This window comes from Podarcis cretensis, assembly GCF_951804945.1.
Source record: "Podarcis cretensis genome assembly, chromosome: 7".
Lineage (NCBI taxonomy): Eukaryota > Metazoa > Chordata > Lepidosauria > Squamata > Lacertidae > Podarcis > Podarcis cretensis.
In genome coordinates, this window is record NC_137176.1 from 35,534,558 (window position 1) to 35,555,230 (window position 20,673).

Here is a 20,673-nt window from a genome sequence, read left to right on the forward strand (position 1 = left end):
TACAATCTTGTGCATGCATCAGTTTCAATATGGGAGATGTAACAACATCAACAAGCCAGAAACATGCGTCATTACACAGAGACTTTGAGCAATTATCTTTGGACATAGGAGTGTGGAGCCAATACTGTGGGATATATTGTTGCATATTCTGAAAATGTGCAGTATTAAGGAGACTGGGAAGTAAACTTGCTCTGGGTATTCGTAGCGCAGTTGTCATCACTCACCTATCATTGTATCTTCTTATGCACATCTCCTGAGTACATATTCAACAGTGATATATGGCTGTTGCTGAAAATGTTTATTCATGCTGCTGTAATGCACAAGGATGACCATGCCAACCAGCTTGTCCCTGCACCAGTTGTGCATCTTATTTCAGGCTACCAGAGCTCATGCACAAGCATAGTCTGATCGTAGGAGTTAAGCTCATCTAAGGCCCCTAAAAGCAATGGTTTTAAACACACCTAACACTGCATAGAATTGCAGCCTGAGTGGTATGTCAAGTGCTACATAACTGTCAGCAAACAGAAGCATTCTGACAGTAACCACATTATTGTGGTTCTGTATGAAGCACACTGTAGGGCACACATTCAGTCTTTGGAGGCCTGTTGTTGTTGAACCAATGAAGGCTTATGCCCAGTGCAAAAGAGTATATAACATGTAATGTTTGTTTGTTTATTTGTTTGTTTGTTTGATATACCGCCCTTCATCATAAGATCTCAGGGCGGTACACAGAATAAACACAGGATAAAAACAATAATTGGAACAAAACAGCAAAACAATAACTTCCCCTCTTCCTACAGACATATTTAAAAGCCTGTAGAATATTAATCAGCCCAAGGCCTGGTTGAAGAAGAACATTCTCACCTAGTGCCTAAAAATATATAATGAAGGCACCAGGCGAATCTCTCTGAGGAGAGCATTCCGCAAGCGAGGAGCCACTACAGAGAAGGCCCTTTCTCGTGTTGTCACCCTCCGAACCTCATGTGGAGGGGGCACACAAAGAAAGGCCTCAGAGGATGAACACAGAATCCAGGACGGTTTATATGGGGACAGTTTATATGGTTCAACGGAGGCCAAGACTTAACTTATGGAAGTAGCATACCAACCAAGGTCATCAAAGCTTGTTTGAATTTGCAAGAGATACGCACAGGGGTCCTTGCCCAAACAAACAAGCCATCTTAGCGAGCATGAGAAAGGCTATTACCTGCACCACTGGGTGTCCCCCTGCAGACGCCTTGACAGCCCCTCGACTCCCTTCGGTCTCGTAATGGGCTCGGTGGTGGGACTTCGGCTGCACTTCAATCCGAAGTTCATAAGGTCCTGAGTGAGATGGCAGCTGCCAATCCAGAGCAGGCAAGGATGGGCTGTAATGGAAAGCAACCGCGATTAAATATTAACATCCAGTCCACTATCATAAACCGCAAGAATCTGGCACTATTACTTTAGAGGCCACGTTTAGCAGTTCATCCTTCACCATCTTACACTTAAAATTTCATCAATGGAGATAATGGTATGACATAAGTAATTTAATAGGTAATGGTTATTTTATGAAGATTTATGTATGGCACACATTTGATATGCAATCAGATGCTTAAACAAAAACGGAAAACATTTTAAGCTTCGTTAAAAAACAACAACACTTAATGCATCAGCCCATTAATCAAAATGGACAAATGCAGATAAGTAAGATGTGTGCATGGAGGGTGGGGGATGGAATCTATTCTGAGTTAGACTCTCAGTGAGGTCGAGTATCAGAACCTCAGTTTCTCCAATTTACATTCAACCTACTTTGTTTTTGATCCTGCTTCAGCAGCAACCAAAATGATTTAGTTGGCTTCAGCCACAGATTGGCTCAGCAATGTCCCCTCTGCACTAAGGGTGTATCTTTGCTTTCTTCAGCACAGGCAAACCATATGGTGACTGACTTCAGCCAGCAATGAGTCCGTGCCTTCCTGTACTGCCATTGTGGAGAGTTCACCTCTAGGACAGGCAGGGCAGATGCCAGAACAGGATCTCTCAGGTGATGTTGCACCTGTCTGTCAGAGATTCCCCCTCCCCTCTCTCAACAACATTGAGAGGGCAACACGTCTCCGCATCTACCCAAGGTGAAAAATGAGCCCTGAGTTGTTGCATAAGCGCAACCATTTACAGTTTATGCAGGTAATATAGGCCAGAGGTAGCCAATCTTTTTGACAAGGATGCTACAAGTCAAGTCCAAAATATCAGAGTGGCCCTCTCTTCTATATGTATGTTGCCTCACGTGGCTGTTGAGTTGGGGACTAGGCAATGTCACCTTGCAGGAGGGGCAGGTACAAATACATACCTGACAATTTATCGGTTGGAATTATTTCTATCCTGCCTTGCAGCTTAAGTTTCCAAAACAGAAACAGAAAAGATCCAGCAACAGCCTAAATGTGCATTCAAAAGTAGCAATGAAAGTTAAAAGGTCCTAATTGCCATTAAAAGCATGCATGAGTCTAAAAGCCACCAGGTAGGACACTGAGAAAATGAACTGGGGAAGAAGCAGTCCACAATCAAGGTGACACAACTGATAGCTCAGCCAGTAGAGAAGGAGACTCTTGATCTCAAGGTTGTGGGTTTGAGCCCCACGTTGGGCAAAAAAAGATTCCCACATTGGACTATATGACCCTCATGGTCTCTTCCAACTCTGTGATTTTATGAAAAGGCCCTGTGGCTCATGCCTACCCCCTCCTCTCAGAAGGTGAGGATCCCTTGAGCAGGGCCTCTGAGGAAGATCTGCACAAGGCAGTTTCATGTGAGAGTCAACAGTCCTTCCAGTCCCAAGCCACTTACGAAGTCTTAAGATCAAAGCCAACTTAACTAGGTTATAGCCAGGCCCATGGCTCCTCCTGCTTCCATCCAGTTCTGCCATAAAGTCCTGCTCTCTGTGCCACAGACCACTGAAACTCAAATCTGAGTGAATGACTTATCCCCCATTATAGACTCAATGGTTGGGTGTGAATAGGACCCAGGGTAAAATCTACTACCAAAATATTACCTACAACTATAAGAGGCAGACACCTCTCCATCATTTTAAGTCAAAGCTGCTATGATTACAGTGATACCATGCCACACTGTCTTGAGAAGCCTGAGGTGACTGGAGTAAAGTTTTCACTCAAGCACAATTGGCAAGTTCATGAGGCTCATCCTGTTCTGTGTACATCTATGTATGCTAGCATTTAAATGTTCCTGGATAATTATCTGGAGCTCCCGCTTGACTGCAAGAATAATTTATATAATATAGAGCAGCTGCATAACTCATGTTGCAGATCACTTCATGTTATGAAACAGATGCTTCCATCTTTAAGCCAGTTCATATATGATGGATTTTGCTCTCTCTTTCCCCCAAATATCTATCAGATTGTGACATTTTCAGGGTGTTTCGTTCTTAAAAGCTCTAATCCACCAATCATCACAAAGTTTGGATCCTCTAACTTTCAAAGGGAGATGGAGAAAAAAGCAAGGTGAAGCTGGCTGAATTACCATATTTTTTGCACCATAACACTCACTTTTTTCCTCCTAGAAAGTAAGGGGAAATGTCTGTGCGTGTTATGGAGGGAATGCCTACGAGTGGCGGGGGGGGGGGGTCTGCTGCAGTCGTGAGCAGAGGATCCATGGTTCCCCTTCCTTCCCTCCTCCGTGGCTCGCTTTGAAACAGCAAAGCGGGAGAAGAGCCGCTGAGTGGGGAGGAGAGAGGGACAGAGAGCCTGCTTCTTTAAAGGAGCAAAGCGGGAGAGGAGAGGAGCCGCTTACATGTGTGTAAGCGGCTCCTGTCCGGTTGGCTCCTTTAAAGCAAGCAGGCTCTCTGTCCTTCTCTCCTCCCCACTCAGCTCGCTACATAGCAGCAAAGTTTTTCAGCTTGCTAAGCCGGGGATGAGCGGGGAGGAGGGAGAAAAGCAGAGCCTGCTTGCTTTAAAGGAGCAAAGTGGGAGAGGAGAGGAGCCTTCTCCCCTTATACTCCTCTTCTTCATTATTAGCAGCATCCTTCTCCACCCACCCCACGCGTGCTTCTTCTCCTCTTAAACCCCTCTTCTGCATTATTAGCAGCATACTTCTCCACACACCCCACGCATGTTCCTTGTCCCTTGAGTGCTTTTCCTTCCCTCCCCACTTAAAACGTGGTTACAAAGCACGGATCCACATGGATCCTCAGGATTTTTGCACTGGGTCACCCCAAATTCACCATCAGATCACATAGCATGTCCATGGCTACATCTTGCACCAAAAAAATCACGCACCCACTGTTGCCTGGGGCTGCAGTGGTGCAAAAACGTGGTTACAAAGCATGGATCCACATGGATCCTCAGGATTTTTGCATTGGGCTACTCCAAACTCACTGTCAGATCACATGTCTGTGGCCACAGCATGAACCACAAAAATCATACATCCACTGTTTTGTTTAGAATTTTTTTTTTCCTCCTCTAAAAACTATGTGCGTGTTATGGTTGGGTGTGTGTTATAGAGTGAAAAATACGGTAAAAAACACACAAACAAAACTTTATTTTCTCTGCTTAAGATCTTAGAGGAGCACCTGAAACACTGACTGAATGCAGTTGCTGTTTCTGTTATAAGGCAGCCATGTAGTTAGGCACGCCATAATTAAATCCCACTGCAAGGGCTGACCAACAAAAGTAATAATAATAAATTGAGAATTAAATGCAGTTTTCCTGACAGAGGAAGTGGCATGATGCTTTAAACAGTTTCATGGGTTGTGGCTTGGCAATGCAATTTCCTATTCTAGGTTATCTGCATTGTGCACTTAATTTCCTGCAGCACAACTTACTTAAAAGGAAGAGATATCAAACACATATTTAGATAGAAGTTCTTTCGTGGGGGAGGGGACCAGGAGAGCCCAACTGCATCACACACAGGATAATATCCTGAAGAATACAAGGGCAGTTGCTCAGTGAAGACAAGAGCTGTAAACCGTACTATTCCATAAGCATCAGCTGTTTAGTGTAGATCTAAAATTAATGTAACATATGAATGAGACAAACATGTTTCGAAACCCGTGTTGCCAGGGTTGGCTGACTTATACCCTCAATGACAAATCTGGGTTTCCTGCCATGTTCATGTGTGGATTGGCCCCTAATCAGCAAAATCCCAAAGTCTTCTTCGGAGCTAGCCTGATCATCAACTGGCAAACTCACCCACTGTTATTCTAGTACGAAAATTCAATACTCTTCCAGGACTAGCTTGGCTGTGAAACTGACTGCAGCCACACAAATGCTTGGAGCAAGGCAGAGTGGGTAGAGCCAGTGCAGCAAATAAAGTTGTCACAATTTTCCTGGTGTTTCTTCTTGCCTTTCACAGCCACCCGCCACACCCAAATTGAGCGAGTAAAATTAATCCTATTGTGTTATGAACAGCCTTCACTGCTTAATTTATATGCATCGAGGAGCAATCAAGGATAGAGGAGTCAGATCAGTTAACAGAACTGGCAACGATTCACAACAGCAGTTGATTGGTTTAACAAGAGTAACAAACAGAATGTCAAACTGCACAGGTGATGCCTAGTGATATCTTATATGTGGTGATCACATGAAATATCATTATCTAGCCAGATCTTGCTCTTTAAAACACCTTTGTCTCCTTTTGCAGAAAGGGACTGAAATAGTTCACAGTGCAAGGAAACTGGAACTTAAGTTTCCAACAAATCCCTGTTTTCCAGCGAAGTTTAAAAAGTTAGGAGAAAGAGTGGTCATACTTAGTGTCCCTAACGCTGAATTTTACATATGGTATTTCAATCATCCACAGTGGTGCTGAAGAAGGATTTTAAAAAACACCCTATTTCTAGGAGAATTCCAAAATCAAATTTATGAAATGTCTTATGATATAAACAATATCAGGAGCCATGATGGGGAGAGGGCTGAATATTTGGATTTTCATTTTGTCAATTGGCAAGGCAGTCCACATGTTAACACTTATTGTGAAAAGATGCAGGTTACATTACAAATATGTTGTATACAGGCCACACTATCATATTACTTCACTGCAATCATTTTAAAGCAAACCTATTCCGCTTTTTCTTATTATGTAAACTGGGGTGGGCACAAACAATATATTACCTTTCGTCCCCCAAAACAGCAAACAGACAAAATATGTACACCAAAAGGATCAATAACATAATAGCAGCAAAATAATAAACTTTAACTAGATAGCCTACACATAATATGAAAGCTACTAATGATCCCACAGATGCTGTGTCAAGCAGTAAAATGCCCACAGCTGTGGTTATTTCAGGCGCATGGGTGTTGTTCACCCTGCCAAAACCTTCTTGGCAGATGGCGCATATATTGTACCCTGTGGAATCAGACAGCTCTGTTGATCAGTGCTATTTAGATGCCATCTTTCAGGGCAAAGCCCTACTCAAGTGGCTATCACAATTAAAGGTGAAAATGCAATACACTGCATTTTTAAATATTAAATATTTTAAGAAAGTTTAACATGATGTAAAAAAGTCCAACTCACAGCACGTTTTTAGTTTAGCTGAAATAGGCATGCCTTTAAGGTCCATTTACTAACTGCTACTGATGCGGCCATGTGTATCTGCCTTGGGAAGGGGTTCCATAAATACAGAGTCACCACCCAAAAGGCCCTGTCTCTAGTTCCTGTGGGGATTCCCTTGGGCTTAACTTAGCGCAGCAGCTAGATTGCTGGCTGTCAACGCCATATAATACCTCTGTTGAGAGAGCTGCAATATGCTACTAAGTGCACTTCTAGGTCCTGCTTTTATCATTCAAAGCCCTACTACAAACTTGAGGCTAGGATACCTAAGGGGCCACCTTGCCCTCTATATCCCTGCCTGGCAACTGCACTCCTCAGATGGGGCAATGCTGAGAGTGCCATATGGCCCCAAAGTGAACTTAACCTGTGGGGTGGAAACCTGGATTTTAGTGTTGTAGCTCCAGCTCTCTGGGATCAATTACGGTACCAGCCGAAATCAGACAGGCTTCTAGTTAGGTACCCACTGAAGACATTTTTGTTTAGGGAGGCTTTCCCCAAGGTGCAACCTGCTCACTAATGGTTTCAGCAACTGGTATGCTGCCTCTGACAGTGGATGAAGCACATAGCCATCATGGTGAGTAGCCTTTGATAACCTTAGCCACCATGGATTTGTGTAATCCTCTTTTAAAGCCAATGCTTTATGTAAACCACTTTGAGATACTTATTAACATCTTTTGTACTTACAAAAGCAAGAGCTGTGACATATCAGAAGACTTTTGCAAAATTCACAGTGGGGTGTTTCCTTTGGCATGGTACATGCTGGTACATACTGATGCTAGATACCAATACATTTGATTATCTAATCTTGTGGTACAATACCAAGAGGGAAGTATGGCTTATGTTGCAAACAACTTGGTTGACTGAAGGCAAACATCTCCCAATCATGTACACCAGAATTCTCTGCACAGCACTAAGCTTATTGTGAAGGGAGGCTTTGATCTTTAGGCATTCCATCTCCCTAGCCATGAACTCAGCTGAACCGTCAACCAGCTTCGAGTGCATTGGTGGCCTGATAAAAATTCTGCTGGTGCACCAAACATCTCCTTGTCTGAGCTAACTGAGGTGGTTTCAAGGGTTCTGTTGATGTCTCCAAAGACCATTAGCCTTGGGTGTCTTCAACATTCATGCCAAAGTGGTCTGCCTTATCAGGAATGACTAAGGATTTCATGGCCTTGGTGGTATTCAGAGACCTGTGTATATCTGGACAAGGCAGCCTTCTGATCGAGTTTTCAGTAGAGACTAGGTTAAAATTATCTGTGAGCAGGAAAGCCATATTTGATTCCATTGTCATGGACAGATCATTCATTACCTGGATTTACCTACAGCTGTCTGCAGCCTCTACAGGAACAGAGACTGAGTATAATAGGACTGCCCCTCATACGGATGAACCTGGGTGGTTTTCTTAGGTAAACAGGAGTTTTTCCTGCAGGTTTAGCCAGCAGTCTTATTGAGGCTCTGGTCTCCACAGGGAATGAGGGACTGACCCAAGCTATCAATGCAATCACTCCCAAGTGTTATCAGCACATAGAGCTCTATCAGCACCTTGGTAGTGATCCTTTCTCAAAAGCAAGATTGGGTCAGGATTGTAGCTATACCTAGATGCTGTGTCTTTAACTAGAAACCATACGACATTCAAAACCAGAGGATGCCATTTCTATTACATCGCTAGACAATTCCCTGTCAAAGACACTTAAACAAAAGCTAAGGGGGATTATTGAAATATTTCAGCTTCCCTTCTTTCTGCCTCACTAGGCTGTAATCATTTGCCTCAAGAGCATTTTCCGTCATAGATGGAGAAGTTTAGATAAGTTATTCCATTTTGCTGGAAGCAACGTGATTCACATGGCTATTAATCTGCTTGTATCAATACTTCCCTTATGAACTGCTGGTTCTGCTGTAAACATTTTCTACATGCTAAATCTTGGCACGCAAGATTAAAGGATACCTGGCTGCAAACAGAACAGAACCTTAAAATGCACACAAATACATCCACACACAAGGCTCTCAATGTGGGCTTTGTGCAGGAACAGCACCCAGATGTTTGGGATTAATTCAGAATCAGAATCTCAGTGCCAAGCATGCAGTAAGGTTCCACCAATTATTATGATTTTAAAGAACTAAATGCCAGTGATCTCCACAGTTCTTGGACAGGTTGGCATGGCAAGTATTCTCCCCAGTGAAATCTAAGGTTGTAATATTGAAGCCACTTTCCTGCAAAAGGTTGGCCTCTCCCCATGCCACTCCAAACCCCAAAGTGTTTGCAAAAAGGGGTTGAGGAATTAGCAACTCAGGAACGTTTCCTTGTGAATGCTAATAAAGTAGGCTCCTGGAGACACCATTCAGAGTTTGCATGAAACTCAAACACCATTGTGAAACTAACCAGCCATGCGCACAGTGGGTGGCTCTCAGCAATTCCCTATCTCACAGTTTCAAATCCCCAACTATAACATGGAAATAAAAATGATCTCACCCGGTTATTGTGGATACAAAATGTAAAATTATAATCACAGCAATTCTTACATCCAAATAAGAACTTCCTTTTAGGATAGAGTGGCCTTGTTGACATAGAGGCAGGTGTGGTCTTCCATATGATCATAGATATGTGAAAAAACAACTATTACTTCAGGAATTTTCCAATCACCCTTTTGTTTTAGGATTCCTCCCCCCCCCCTTTATTACAGAGGTAATACAATAGTTTTGGCAAATAAACCATTCAACAGGGTGGATCTTGGAATCTGTATTATTTGCTGGAACCTAACCTAGACTTTGAAACAGAGCAGATGTATCAGAGGGTGGGAATCCCAGCTCAATCGTGACGAATTATTGCTGGGGAGGTGTTTTTCTTGGGGGGGTGCACTTAAAATAACAATTTCAATTGTGTGCTCCCATGATTGTATTGACATCTGCATTCAGTTGTCCAGGGTTATTTAATATATAATACATATAATGAAAAGTATTTATGGGTTAAAGGAAGCTTGGTCAGGGCATTTGATTGGTAAAATAACTTAAACCACAATTTTACAGTAGCTTCCAGCTGTCCTGAAGCACGAGTTAATGAGATCACATGGAAACAGACTGAAAACCAGGAAACATTTTTTTTTAACACAAAAACAAAACAGTGGAAAAATGCTGGATTTTACTTTCATTAACACACTAGGGAATGCTGTGTTCATTTTAACTGCAGGTGATAAAATGTTTATTTCCTTTTTAGAAAACAAATCTCTGTTAGCTACTGTATGATAAAGATTATGGTGGTCTAATCACCACTTGATTCCCCCCCCCCATTGTTAAACACACACGTGCAGGGCCCTAACCTACCCACATTTTTTTCTCAGCTAATGTAAACTTTTGGGGAGATAGCATCAGATAATTTCTTATGCAGGAGAGCTCTTAAAATCATTGTTCTCTTTTAGAAGTAAGTTGGCAGTTCTGGAAATCAACCCACACTAAACCAGTTTAGGAGCTAGCATGCATCTACATCTGCCTGTGAGTTTTCCATTCATGATGTTTAGAACTTTAATTCCCAAACAGATGTTGTAGGTATCTGGTACACATTTCCACACTTCCTCATGGTGCAGACATATCCGTCACCCATCACCACATTACATGGGGGCTAACTTTAGGGGTGGAGGGTGGGGCCGGGGGGAAATCCCCTACCCCATGTTGATGGACTCCAACTCTCAAATGTACAGGGTTATTATTTTTTAGTACAACTAACCAATTTAACTAACAGTATAGAAAGCAAGTAATTACTACCTTATTTTGATGTGCTATACAGATATATGCACACACACACCCCAGCCATAAAACCAGGATTATTATTTTTTTAAAAAACACCACTGTCCTACCAATTATTCTGAAGCTATGTATGAATAGGAGGAGAAACACTTTTAGAAGAGATTCATTTATTTCAAGGGGTTGGACTAGATGGCCCTTGCAGTTCCTTCCAAGCCTACCATTCTATGATTCTAAGTCATGTAAAATAAGGAGGAAATGAACAGGGAAGAAGGAACTCTGGTAAGATGGAAGGGTGGCTACAGAAAGCATCATGAGATCAGGGGTTGCATGAAGCTCCTGCAAACTGCCAACCTGTGCCCTTAGAAATAGGACATTAAATATACAAACAGGCCACTGGGCATTAAAAACTAGGCCAAGCCAGTCAAAAGCCATACAGTAGTGTGTAAAGTTAGGGCATGTCATTTTAAACTTTTTCCCACTGTGCTTTCTTTTTTTATAAATGTTAGTCTGTAACATCTATTTTGTTATATTACTCTTATACAAAGTTATACTGTTTTCAAGGTTGGAAAAACAAAAGAGAAACAACAGGAACCCAGAAGCAGCCATATAGCAATTCTAATAACCTACAGATGGTGGCTTGATGCTGCCTTGCTATTGGTCAATGTGAAATTAAACCAGGGGACACCACGAAAGAAAACGGAAGCACAATGTTGTAGGCCTGATTCTAACAGGCGCCACCAGAAATCTTGTCTTTGACTCTTTAGATGAAATAGCAAAAAAAATGGGGGAGCGGGGAGTCAGCAGGGACAGGGCATTAGGAAAAGTAATATGTATATCTTTTTACCCCACAAAAAATAAATCCCACAAACTTGTACCTCATGTAGGATGATGGGGACAATGGCTTAGTTTTGGCCCATGGATAGGGATGTTGAGGCACCGAAAGGTACTGATCACAGAAGCTTCCTTTCCTGATGTGCTGAAACCCCGGAAACTCTTCTGGCGACAAGTCGGCTGTCGGAGATATGGTCCCATGATCTTCCCCACTCGGTTCGGTCTTGAGCGTCATGGACTGGGTGTGATCGATCGCCGTTCTCCTGGACTTGGTAGGAATCCCATCGTTCATGTCTATTGTGCTGTCAGTGGTGAGGGCGTTGATGGCTGCGACGATGGCTGAACTGGTGTACTGGTTGGTGTTTCCTAGCCATGTCTCATCGGTCACGCTGACTCTTGGAGAAGTCTGGGGAGAGGGTGTTGGAGAGGGGTGTGGCGAGTAGGAAGTCTGCCTGCCATTCAGGCTGTATTTTCTTTTGTTGCAGGGAGAAGATGGGCGGGAGTTGCGAGTGCTCAGCCAGTTTTCCTCGGTGATGCTCGTTCTGGGAGAAGCAGATGGGGAGTGTCGAGGCGAATTAAGTAATGTGCAGGTCACCATGCTCCGTTGATACGCTTCCTCAGCGTCGGTGGTCTTGGGCGACACACACGGCGATTGCCAAGGAGATGTCTGAGGCGAAGTATAGGGATAAGAGTAATTAGATTCATAAGACGATGCTTCTGAATTGCAGCTTCTGGAAGACAGGCTGCTTGCTGGACTCAGGCAAGATGGGTCTCGATAGGCCTCTATGTTCGGCAGGTTCAACGTCGCAGTCGTAGGAGATCTCTTTGCGTTTGGGACGGGCTCCTCGATTTCCGGATCATGGAAGAACTGGTTGTTGTTATGATGCAGCCCCAAGTAAGAGGTTATTTCGATTCTAGGGCTTTCTAGCGCTGGCACGCCATTAGGTCTGACGTTGGGAGACAGATAATATCCGGCGGTGCCACTTTCAGCATGCCCTCCATATCCTGAAGGATGATTAGCTGATGGGACAATCGAAATGACTGGATTGGATGTCTGAAGGCCATGACATGGAGCTGACAATGAAGGATGTGCCACACTTAGAGGCAAGCTGGAATTTATATTTGAAGATGCATAGTTATAATGTTCTGTAAAAACAAAACAAAAGATAAAAAACAAAAAAGAATGGCATGAGATGTTGCACACGCAAAGGAAATTAATTAGCAAGCTGAATCCCAAACATGATCCAGTGGATAGGAGGAGAGCTTCACCAGGGTTCATACACCACTTTAGCTATTTCTATTCAGTGAGCAGGCTCTTTGCTCTTTGTTCTCCTGCTCTGAAGTGGGAATTACATTGATAACCTAGAGCAGGGTTTCCCAGCAGGACCAGTGATCAGAGAGGATGGGAACTGTAGTCCAAAAGCTGGGGACCCGAGTTTGGGAAACCCTGACCTAGAGGAAGGGGACCAGGGGCTCTTCAGATGTTGTTGGACTCCAACTCCCATCAGCCCCAGCCAGCCTGTCCAATGGTTAGGGATGATGGGTGTTGTAGTCCCACAACATCTGGAGGGCCACAGGTTCCCCACCCTTGCTTTCTAGAAATAATTCCACAGAATCGGAGCATTTGATTGCACACTGAAGGTATATTTGGATGCTACCAAGAAACAAATGCAAGCTATCTCTGCATCTTCTTTTGTGTGTGTGTGTTTCTGCTGCAACCGACAATGCCGTGACTCACAAAGCTCCCCAGCAGAAAGAAGCAAGGGTTTGATGCATATCTTGAACTCCCACATCTAATTCACAGAGGAGTTTGAGCTGCTGCTCTGAACGTTACAATGGATCACACAGAGAGAATGGCAGTCTCTCGTTTATCTTTTCTCAGTGCTTCCAACACACATTCAGAGCTGCCCTAAAACTTCACTGCCATTATGTGGAATGCATGGAGCCTTAGCGGCCAATCTTTTTTGGGGGAAAAGTGGTGCAAAATACGAAGCAGTGACACTGTGGTGCCCAAATATGCATCTGTCTGTGCTCTGGAGTGGCTTTGCTTCCAATCTACTGAGCTTGAGAGCAGAGAACAGGGCAGCACGGGAGAGGAAGGTCTGACTCTATGACGTACCTGGGCCCCGTGGGTCCCTGTGCTTCTGTCCAGACATGCCTGCTACCTGTGTGAATTGTGGCACCTGTAGATTGGCCACACATGTTATTTGCATAATGTGCATTATGCTTTATACAGTGTTCCCTACAAGGACTTTCTTTCGGTGTAGCTTCTGTCAGAGAACGGTGCATTTGAAAATGCTGTGTTTCAACGCTTAATAACGTTGCTATGAGGAAATGAAGTCTTCCTAATAACTTCTCTCAATATTATTTCCAGGCTCAGCATCGGCACGCATAGTTCCCAGCGCTCTGTTAGAGCCCACAAATGCCACTTAACCCTGGTCAACCTTTAAAAAAACTTCTTTTGTAACAGCACTGGGCAGTTGAGTCTCAAAGCCACCATTTTAATTTCCTCCAAAGACCCTTACATAGTACTGCACCAGGGCATTGTGGGAAATTTGAATGGTGGCTTTCTGCTGCTAAGCGACACTGCAGCTGCCTGCTGTTACCAGGTGAGCCTGCCAAAGTTCACCCACAGATAAGGGGATCCACCAGAAGGACATTTACAGAGAGCTTCCCTCAAACTTGCATTCTGTTAGTGATGATCTCTTCCTAGATTGCACTTCAAAGCAAAGTTTTTTGGGGGCAAAAGTCTTCGCGGGAGTTTTTAACACTGACTCCAACAAGCAAAAAGCGAATGAACAAAATGCCTGAAGATAAATAAAAGGACACACAAAACTAAGATGGAGATAAATGTTATATGAAAAACCATTTTTAAAATCTTATTTCCAACTACAACTCATACAGATTAAAATGTATATGCGATTTGTCTCAGACTGTTGGTATTCATCACAAATGTTTTGAGATAAAGTGTGAGAGAGCATAATTATGCACAGTAAACACATGAAAGTGTACTAGGCACACAGACGCATGTTGCGCAAAAGAAAAGAGAGCTTCTTCTTCCACACAAACCAGCACAGCTTCCAAACAAATCGGCCAGAGCACAAGCAACACCCCACCCCCGGTCTTCTTACTTCAATAACTCAACTTGGAGCAAAATGGCTCCATTCACTCTTCAACATCAGATCGGTACAAATGGTACCTTGGGTTACAGACGCTTCAGGTTACAGACTCCGCTAACCTAGAAATAGTACCTCAGGTTAAAAACTTTGCTTCAGGATGAGAACAGAAATCGCACGACAGCAGTAGGAGGCCCCATTAGCTAAAGTGGTACCTCAGGTTAAGAACAGTTTCAGGTTAAGAATGGACCTCCAGAACTAATTAAGTTCTTAACCCAAGGTACTACTGTAAGTCCTTTTCTCAAAGCCAATGCCGAAAACAAACCAGATTATGCTTGTGTGTGTGTGTGTGTGTGTGTGTGTGTGCTGCCTGTTAACCATGAAGAAGCAGCTGCAGTTTACAAAAGCACACAGAAATAGAGGTTGTTTGGAAATATTTAGAGAGTTGTCATTCATCTGAGCTTCCTGTAGCCACCAAATTTCACCAGACCGGCCCTGCTAGCAACTCAGTCGGAGTGGAACTACATGATATGCTTAACCCGGTTCAAGTTGCGAGTTTCCTTGCAGCTTTTCCACATCCCTGGCTGCTGCTGGTGGTGAAGAAATTAACACTACAACATGGGCAAGCATCCCTAAACATTACAGGATGAAGCAGAGATGACTCAACATGGAGCACCCCTATGCCGTAGACACACCCTTTGAACATGTGTGATTTTCTATTCTCCTTTTCGAGAGGTGTATTAATCTGTTGAAGAGCTCCTTGACATCACTTTGAGCAGCAGCGGAGTCCTTTGAGGCTAATGGATTTCCCCTGGCCACTCCTTAGCTGGCTACTTTTTTGACCTTGCATGTTTGCATTTCTGACATTCTGCTGAAGTCACATTTTCTACCTAGCCCTCTGCAACCATGGGGGCTTAAAATGTATGTGCATGTGTGTGTGTGTGTGTGTGTGTGTGTGTGTGTGTGTGTGTATAATTTAACTTGACTCAGTGGTACAAGAATCCCCTTGCACTCATAGGAACTAGCAGCTCTGACCCCACTACAAAATAAAACCATGCATTTACCATTCAGGTTATTCTGTCTGTATATTTCTGAATTGAAGCTACCTGCAGTTTTAACATGTCTTTTTCAGCTTCAGGTGCTTTTAAAGAATCCTGTACTCCTGATTGATTGATTGAAACAAACAAGTCAAGGCTTCTTCACTTCCTTCACATACAATGTTTGTTTCCTTCCTTCCCAGGAGACAAATGCCCCAAGCGCTGAGTCTTCCCTACTTACAAACCCGAGATCCGGAAAAGCTGTTAATGATCAGGCTGTATTCCCAACACAACTCAGTCCTCTCTAGCATTGCATGTGCAGCAGAGACTCTGAGCTCCTGGCGGCTTCTCTTGTTCTCTCTCCCTCTTTTTTCTTTCTTACTAATATACTCAGCTCCCTCATCTCCCCAGTATTCGGATTTGATAAATGATTCAAAGTGAGACATTGACACACGACACAAAACACCCAGCTGCTCTGCAAGCAGTTCAGAGAGAGATATGTTTGGTTGATTTTTATCATGCCACGCATCATTAATATATTTAACACCCATACAAATCCTTTTACCAGATGCCTTAGGAAACCTGGATATTGACCAAAAGATGTTCATTGACTTAGAGGGGTGGAGCAGCACAAATAAAACAGGACTACACTGCTCTCGTCATGCAATTCAAATCAATGGTGTTTGCATTATATTTGCACAAAATATACACTGTCTCAGGGGTTGGGGAACCTCACACCCAGGGGCCAAATGTGGCCCTCCAAACCTATCCATCCCTCCCTCCAGACTCTCCCCACACCACAACCTCTCAGCTCTGCAGCCTCCTCATTAGTTTTTGCCTGGCTAGAATGTGTGTGAATGTATAGAAATTACTGCATAAAGGGGAAAATATACATTCGCTGCTCCAGCACGCTTCTGGTCTGCGGCCCCTGGAAGGTTGCACAGAAAGGAATGTGGCCCTCTGCCTCAAAAATGTTCCTCACCCCTTGCACTGTGTGTAAAAGTACTTGGGGCTGCATAAAAGGGCAGCTACTGAACTGAACGCAGTCCACTGAAAATGCTGTATGACAGCTGTATGACAAGGATAAACAGAACCAGGTTCTGAACACTGGGTGGTAGTGGTCATGGGGAAGACATGACCCTGTCCGTACACTTTTATATCCTGCTAGGTCAGATCAGGTGAAAACCTTGCTTGCCCTTCCCTGGCCACATCTCCATCACCATGGGATCCCATTGCTATCCAAGATATTATTTGTTGGCTTACCTGCCCTTCACCATAAGGCCCCAGGGCAGGCAACATATATACCCACATAATATAAAACACAACATACAAATTAGTTTGAAAAGGGTTTATTTTTTTTAGTGCAGGATCTCCCATAGTATTTAATCTTCCAGAGTGAGGGGGATTCTTGTGTTCAAATAACAACAACGAGATTTATTGGTGTGACTGTTCAGATCTGCCTGTACTAAGAAGAGCTGAGGAGGTGGAAGTGGTACTTGAACATAAAGGCCACACCTGGCCTCCTCCAGGAACAATGTTGAGAGGGGAAGAGGAAGACCCCAAAACAGTCTCCAAGTAAGGCATGCACTTCTCCTGTGCCGTTTTCTGTTCTGTGTTCCCTAACTAGATCCACAGACAATGTATGCATCTGTGCCTGTCCTCATCATACCCACAGGAGACACAGGAAGGACTGGTACTTCCTGTGGAACTTAGTCATATAAATATCTTGCTCTGTGCCTCTGGGCTGATATCTCTAGCCAGCAGTGTATGTGGGTATGCAACTGCCTGAGGAAATGTTTAGTATGAACTGGTCTGTGCATGTTCAGAGCTGGGAGCAGGGCCAGATTTGGTTTGATGAGACCCTGAGCTACTGAAGGTAATAGGGCCCTTTATATGTCCAGCTACCCTTTGTCAACAACAAATTGCCGCTGTTCTTTTTGTGTTGAATGCACGCTGTATGGTAATTTATGGACCTAATAGGTATCTAAAGCCATTTGCACATAACAAATAGGAGCCTACACAACACAAAACATTGTTGCTGTATGTAGGTTTTATTTTATTTGTTTTTTATCTTATATTTTGGAAAGGTACATCCAGTGGTTTTTTCCTTTAATTTTTGGGGGGGCCCCCAAGAGAGTGGGGCCCTAAGCTATAGCTTCTTTAGCTTATACGTAAATCCGGCACTGGCTAGGAGGCATCTCAGGGATTGCAGCTAGACTTTTTCCAGGTGCCACAGATATGACACCCTTCCAAGGAAAGTAATAGTACTGGGTCATGTCGCACACTGATATAAAGTTGTTCACTACTGGATCGTAGCCCAACACCTAGCATGGATCAAACCAACGGTATCACCATCCTGTCTCTGAGAAAAGACTGACTCATATATGGCAGAAAATGTAAGTGGGTTCTGTGTTGCAGGCCAGATCTGAAAATATGGAAGAATGCTCACAATTCACAAGATGCTTCAAGAGTAACTGCATTAGGGAATGTTTAAGATCTCAAGCAAACCTGCATAGGGGAAAATATGGATAGGAATATCCTCCAAAATAAGAGGTACGGTGGTCCTGTTCAAACATAGAATTTTTCTGGTTTCTTGGACTGGAAAGATGTGAGGTGCCTAAATTGTGCCACCACACATTTGAGGGCTCTATTTGTCAGTCTTCTCTCAAGAGATGGTGGTGACACCAATGGTTTGACACATACTAAGCTCCATTCAAAGTTCTGCTTCGATCAGGGTCCTGCCCTGTTTAGCACCTGTTTCCCAGGTGCCTCCACCATCTGAAATAGGACACGTGGCAACCAGAAGCAGCCTTTTCAGTGATGGCTCCTCGGCTTTCAGAGGTCTTCCCTGGCATCTACTTTTACTATCATTCAAGGAACAATCTTATACACAAGAAAGTGGCATAGAGCAAGCTGATGAAATTAAGCTGGCATAAAGTTGCATGAGATCCAAACTCTGTTCATCAGCGGAATTACTCCTGGCTGAGCCAGCCTAAGCCTGGCAGGGGGGAAACAAGCCTTTAAAATAGTGTTTGAGTTGCACCATGAACTGTAAGGCCTCACACTGCCAGTGGAACCCAGATACTTACTCTTACATATCCACAGTATTCCACAGAAAAGTGATGGCCAGCTTCTCAGGATGGGGGAAGGGGAAGCTACTGCTTACATTCAAGCTGCTTGTGAGAACTGCATCCCCACCCAGTCATCACCAGTCCCTCCTCCTTCAAGCAGCATGTGGCAAACAACCCCCCCCCCACCCCCACAGAACTTTTCGAGCTGAGCAATCAGGAAAGAGGCTGGCCCCAGAGGTTTCCTGCAACTGCTGGGCTTGAGTAGTATTGCTGGGAACCTTTCATCAAGGACTGTCTTCAAAGGCCCTTCTGCTCCCAGACTGATGCAAGGACCAACTCAAGTTTCCCCAAGCTGAGATCTGTAAGATCCTCCCATGTCTTCTAGCCAAAGGTTCCTATTGAGCATGCTCGGAGAACACAAATGAGTACGCAGAGAAGTATACACACACCACATGCCATGGTTTTGACTATGAGAAGGTGGCATACACATAACTGACAAGGACTATGATGGTGTGACACTGGGGTTTGCTGTTAGTGGGGCAGCCAAAAAGGTTCCATGTAACCCAGGCCTTTTTTCCAGCCAGAACTCATTTCCAGCATTTCTCAGGTGGGCGCCATTGCCATTCTAAGAGAACAAGGGAGGAGTTCATGGTGAGTTCTGGCACCTCTTTTTCTAGGAAAATAGCACTGGTGTAACCAGTACGTAAAACCTGGTCTATAGCCCATCCCAAAGCACAGGCTGCCCTGGCTCATGGCGTTTTCCCTCCCACTCCCCTTCCTCTTTCTTCAGCCTCTTTGACCCTCCAGCCTGTCAAGCCCTTTGACTCTCCAGCACAGAAGGCAGCTTGCTGCAGCGTGCCTTGATCACTTTTATCCCACTGACCTCACAGCAGCCACGCAGGCGGCAAATGCTTCTGAATCCCAGTTGTTGGAAACCACAGAAGGGGAGCACGCTCTTGCGCTCCAAGCCTGCTGGCTGGTTTCTCACCAGCAACTATTTGGGAACAGGACATTGGCCTAGATGGGCCGTTGGCCAGATCCAGCAGTTTCTGCTGGATGCTGCATCTGAGAGGGCCTTTCCGCAAAAAGACACTTGCTTTGCCTTTACTCCTTCTATCCGCACACATCTGCAAAGGCTTCTCAACACGCATCTATGAAACCTGAATTCTACTTTTCCCTTTCCCTCTTTTTTTTAAAAAAAGGTTACACAGGTGGGAAAAGGAGGTCACATTACCCTGAGACAGCAGCAGCAGCAGCACCTGTTTCGCGAGCCATTTGGAACAGGCAACCTCCTAGAACCTTAGAGTTGGAAGGGACCCCAAAGGTCATCCAGTCCAACCCCCTGCGATGCAGGAATCTCAACTAATCCAAGTGTGCTCTCCTTAAAAACTCCCAAGGGGAGGAGTCAGAGTGCCCACCACCACCTCTGCGGGGAAACTCTGCTCGCTTGATCCGAGCTGACCCGTCCCTTAGGGGAAAGAAGAGAGAGAGAGAGACGCTTCCATCGCAGCCCCGGGAGGCGCCTCCAGATGGCTCCCTCCTTCCCTCCCTCGGCTCCGCCTCTGCTGAAGACCGTTCTTCCTCCGTCCCAGAAGAACCGCTATATTTAACGTGCTGCAAATAAACTTCTTCTCTCCCCCCCCCCGCCACCTTAGATCCCGAGAGGCCGGACGCCGTTGCCTCGCCACCCACCTTTGCTGCCGGCGCCCTCATCGCTCTGGTTAAACTCGAAGAGGAAATCGAAATCGAACTCGGGCTCTTCCTCCTCCAGGCTGGTCATGGCTTGGCAGGGAGACGCAGCGGCAGCGGCAGCGACCTCCTCCTTCTCCGACGGCGCGGGGGGAAAGTTGCCGCGGACGGTCTTCTCCCTTCGCAGCCCCCGGACACCTGTTGCCGCGCCAGCGAGCCAGGAGCCTCCTCCTCCTCCTCCTCCGCCGCCGCCGCCGCCGCCTCTGGACAGGCCTGGGGGTCGCGCTGACCTCCGCGCCCGGCAAAGCTACCCAGGAGCTGCTGGCTGGCTGGCTGGCTGGCTGGCTGGCTGGCTGCAGGTCCCGGGACGGCGCGGCCCCTCCTGGGCGGCTGTAAGGCGAGCCTGGGGCGCGCGCTCGCTTATCGCCCGATCGCTGCCTGTCTGCGGGATCCTCCCCCTGCCTTTGTTGATCTACACCCGGAAACATCAACAAGCGGCTTGCTCTGCCCGCCTCGCGCTCTCGCTCGCTGGCTGGTTCCTCTTTTTTTAAAATAAACCCTCTCTGCTCGGGTTACAGGCCCGGAGGGGGGGGGTGCAGCCAGGAGAGGGACGCTGGCCTCTCGTCTCCTCTGCCGCGGCCACCTGTCCGAGTTAGGCTCCTG

The 20,673-nt window shown here is 45.1% G+C and overlaps 1 protein-coding gene across 3 annotated transcripts in view; it reads right to left on the reverse strand.

The window, feature by feature from the left end:
• Window positions 1-20,673, reverse strand: part of NFATC1 (nuclear factor of activated T cells 1) — a 131,286-nt gene that overhangs the window by 98,157 nt on the left and 12,456 nt on the right. Inside the window, exons 1-3 of one of the 3 annotated variants that reach the window (XM_079983766.1) lie at window positions 20,014-20,238; window positions 11,142-12,243; window positions 1,205-1,364 (exon numbers count right to left, since the gene is read on the reverse strand). In XM_079983766.1, coding sequence (XP_079839892.1) covers window positions 1,205-1,364; window positions 11,142-12,243; window positions 20,014-20,101 — 1,350 coding nt within the window. In that variant the 5' untranslated portion in view covers window positions 20,102-20,238. Of the gene's footprint in view, window positions 1-1,204; window positions 1,365-11,141; window positions 12,244-20,013; window positions 20,239-20,673 lie in introns of those variants that run through there. The other 2 variants (XM_079983767.1, XM_079983765.1) reach the window with 2 other exon arrangements.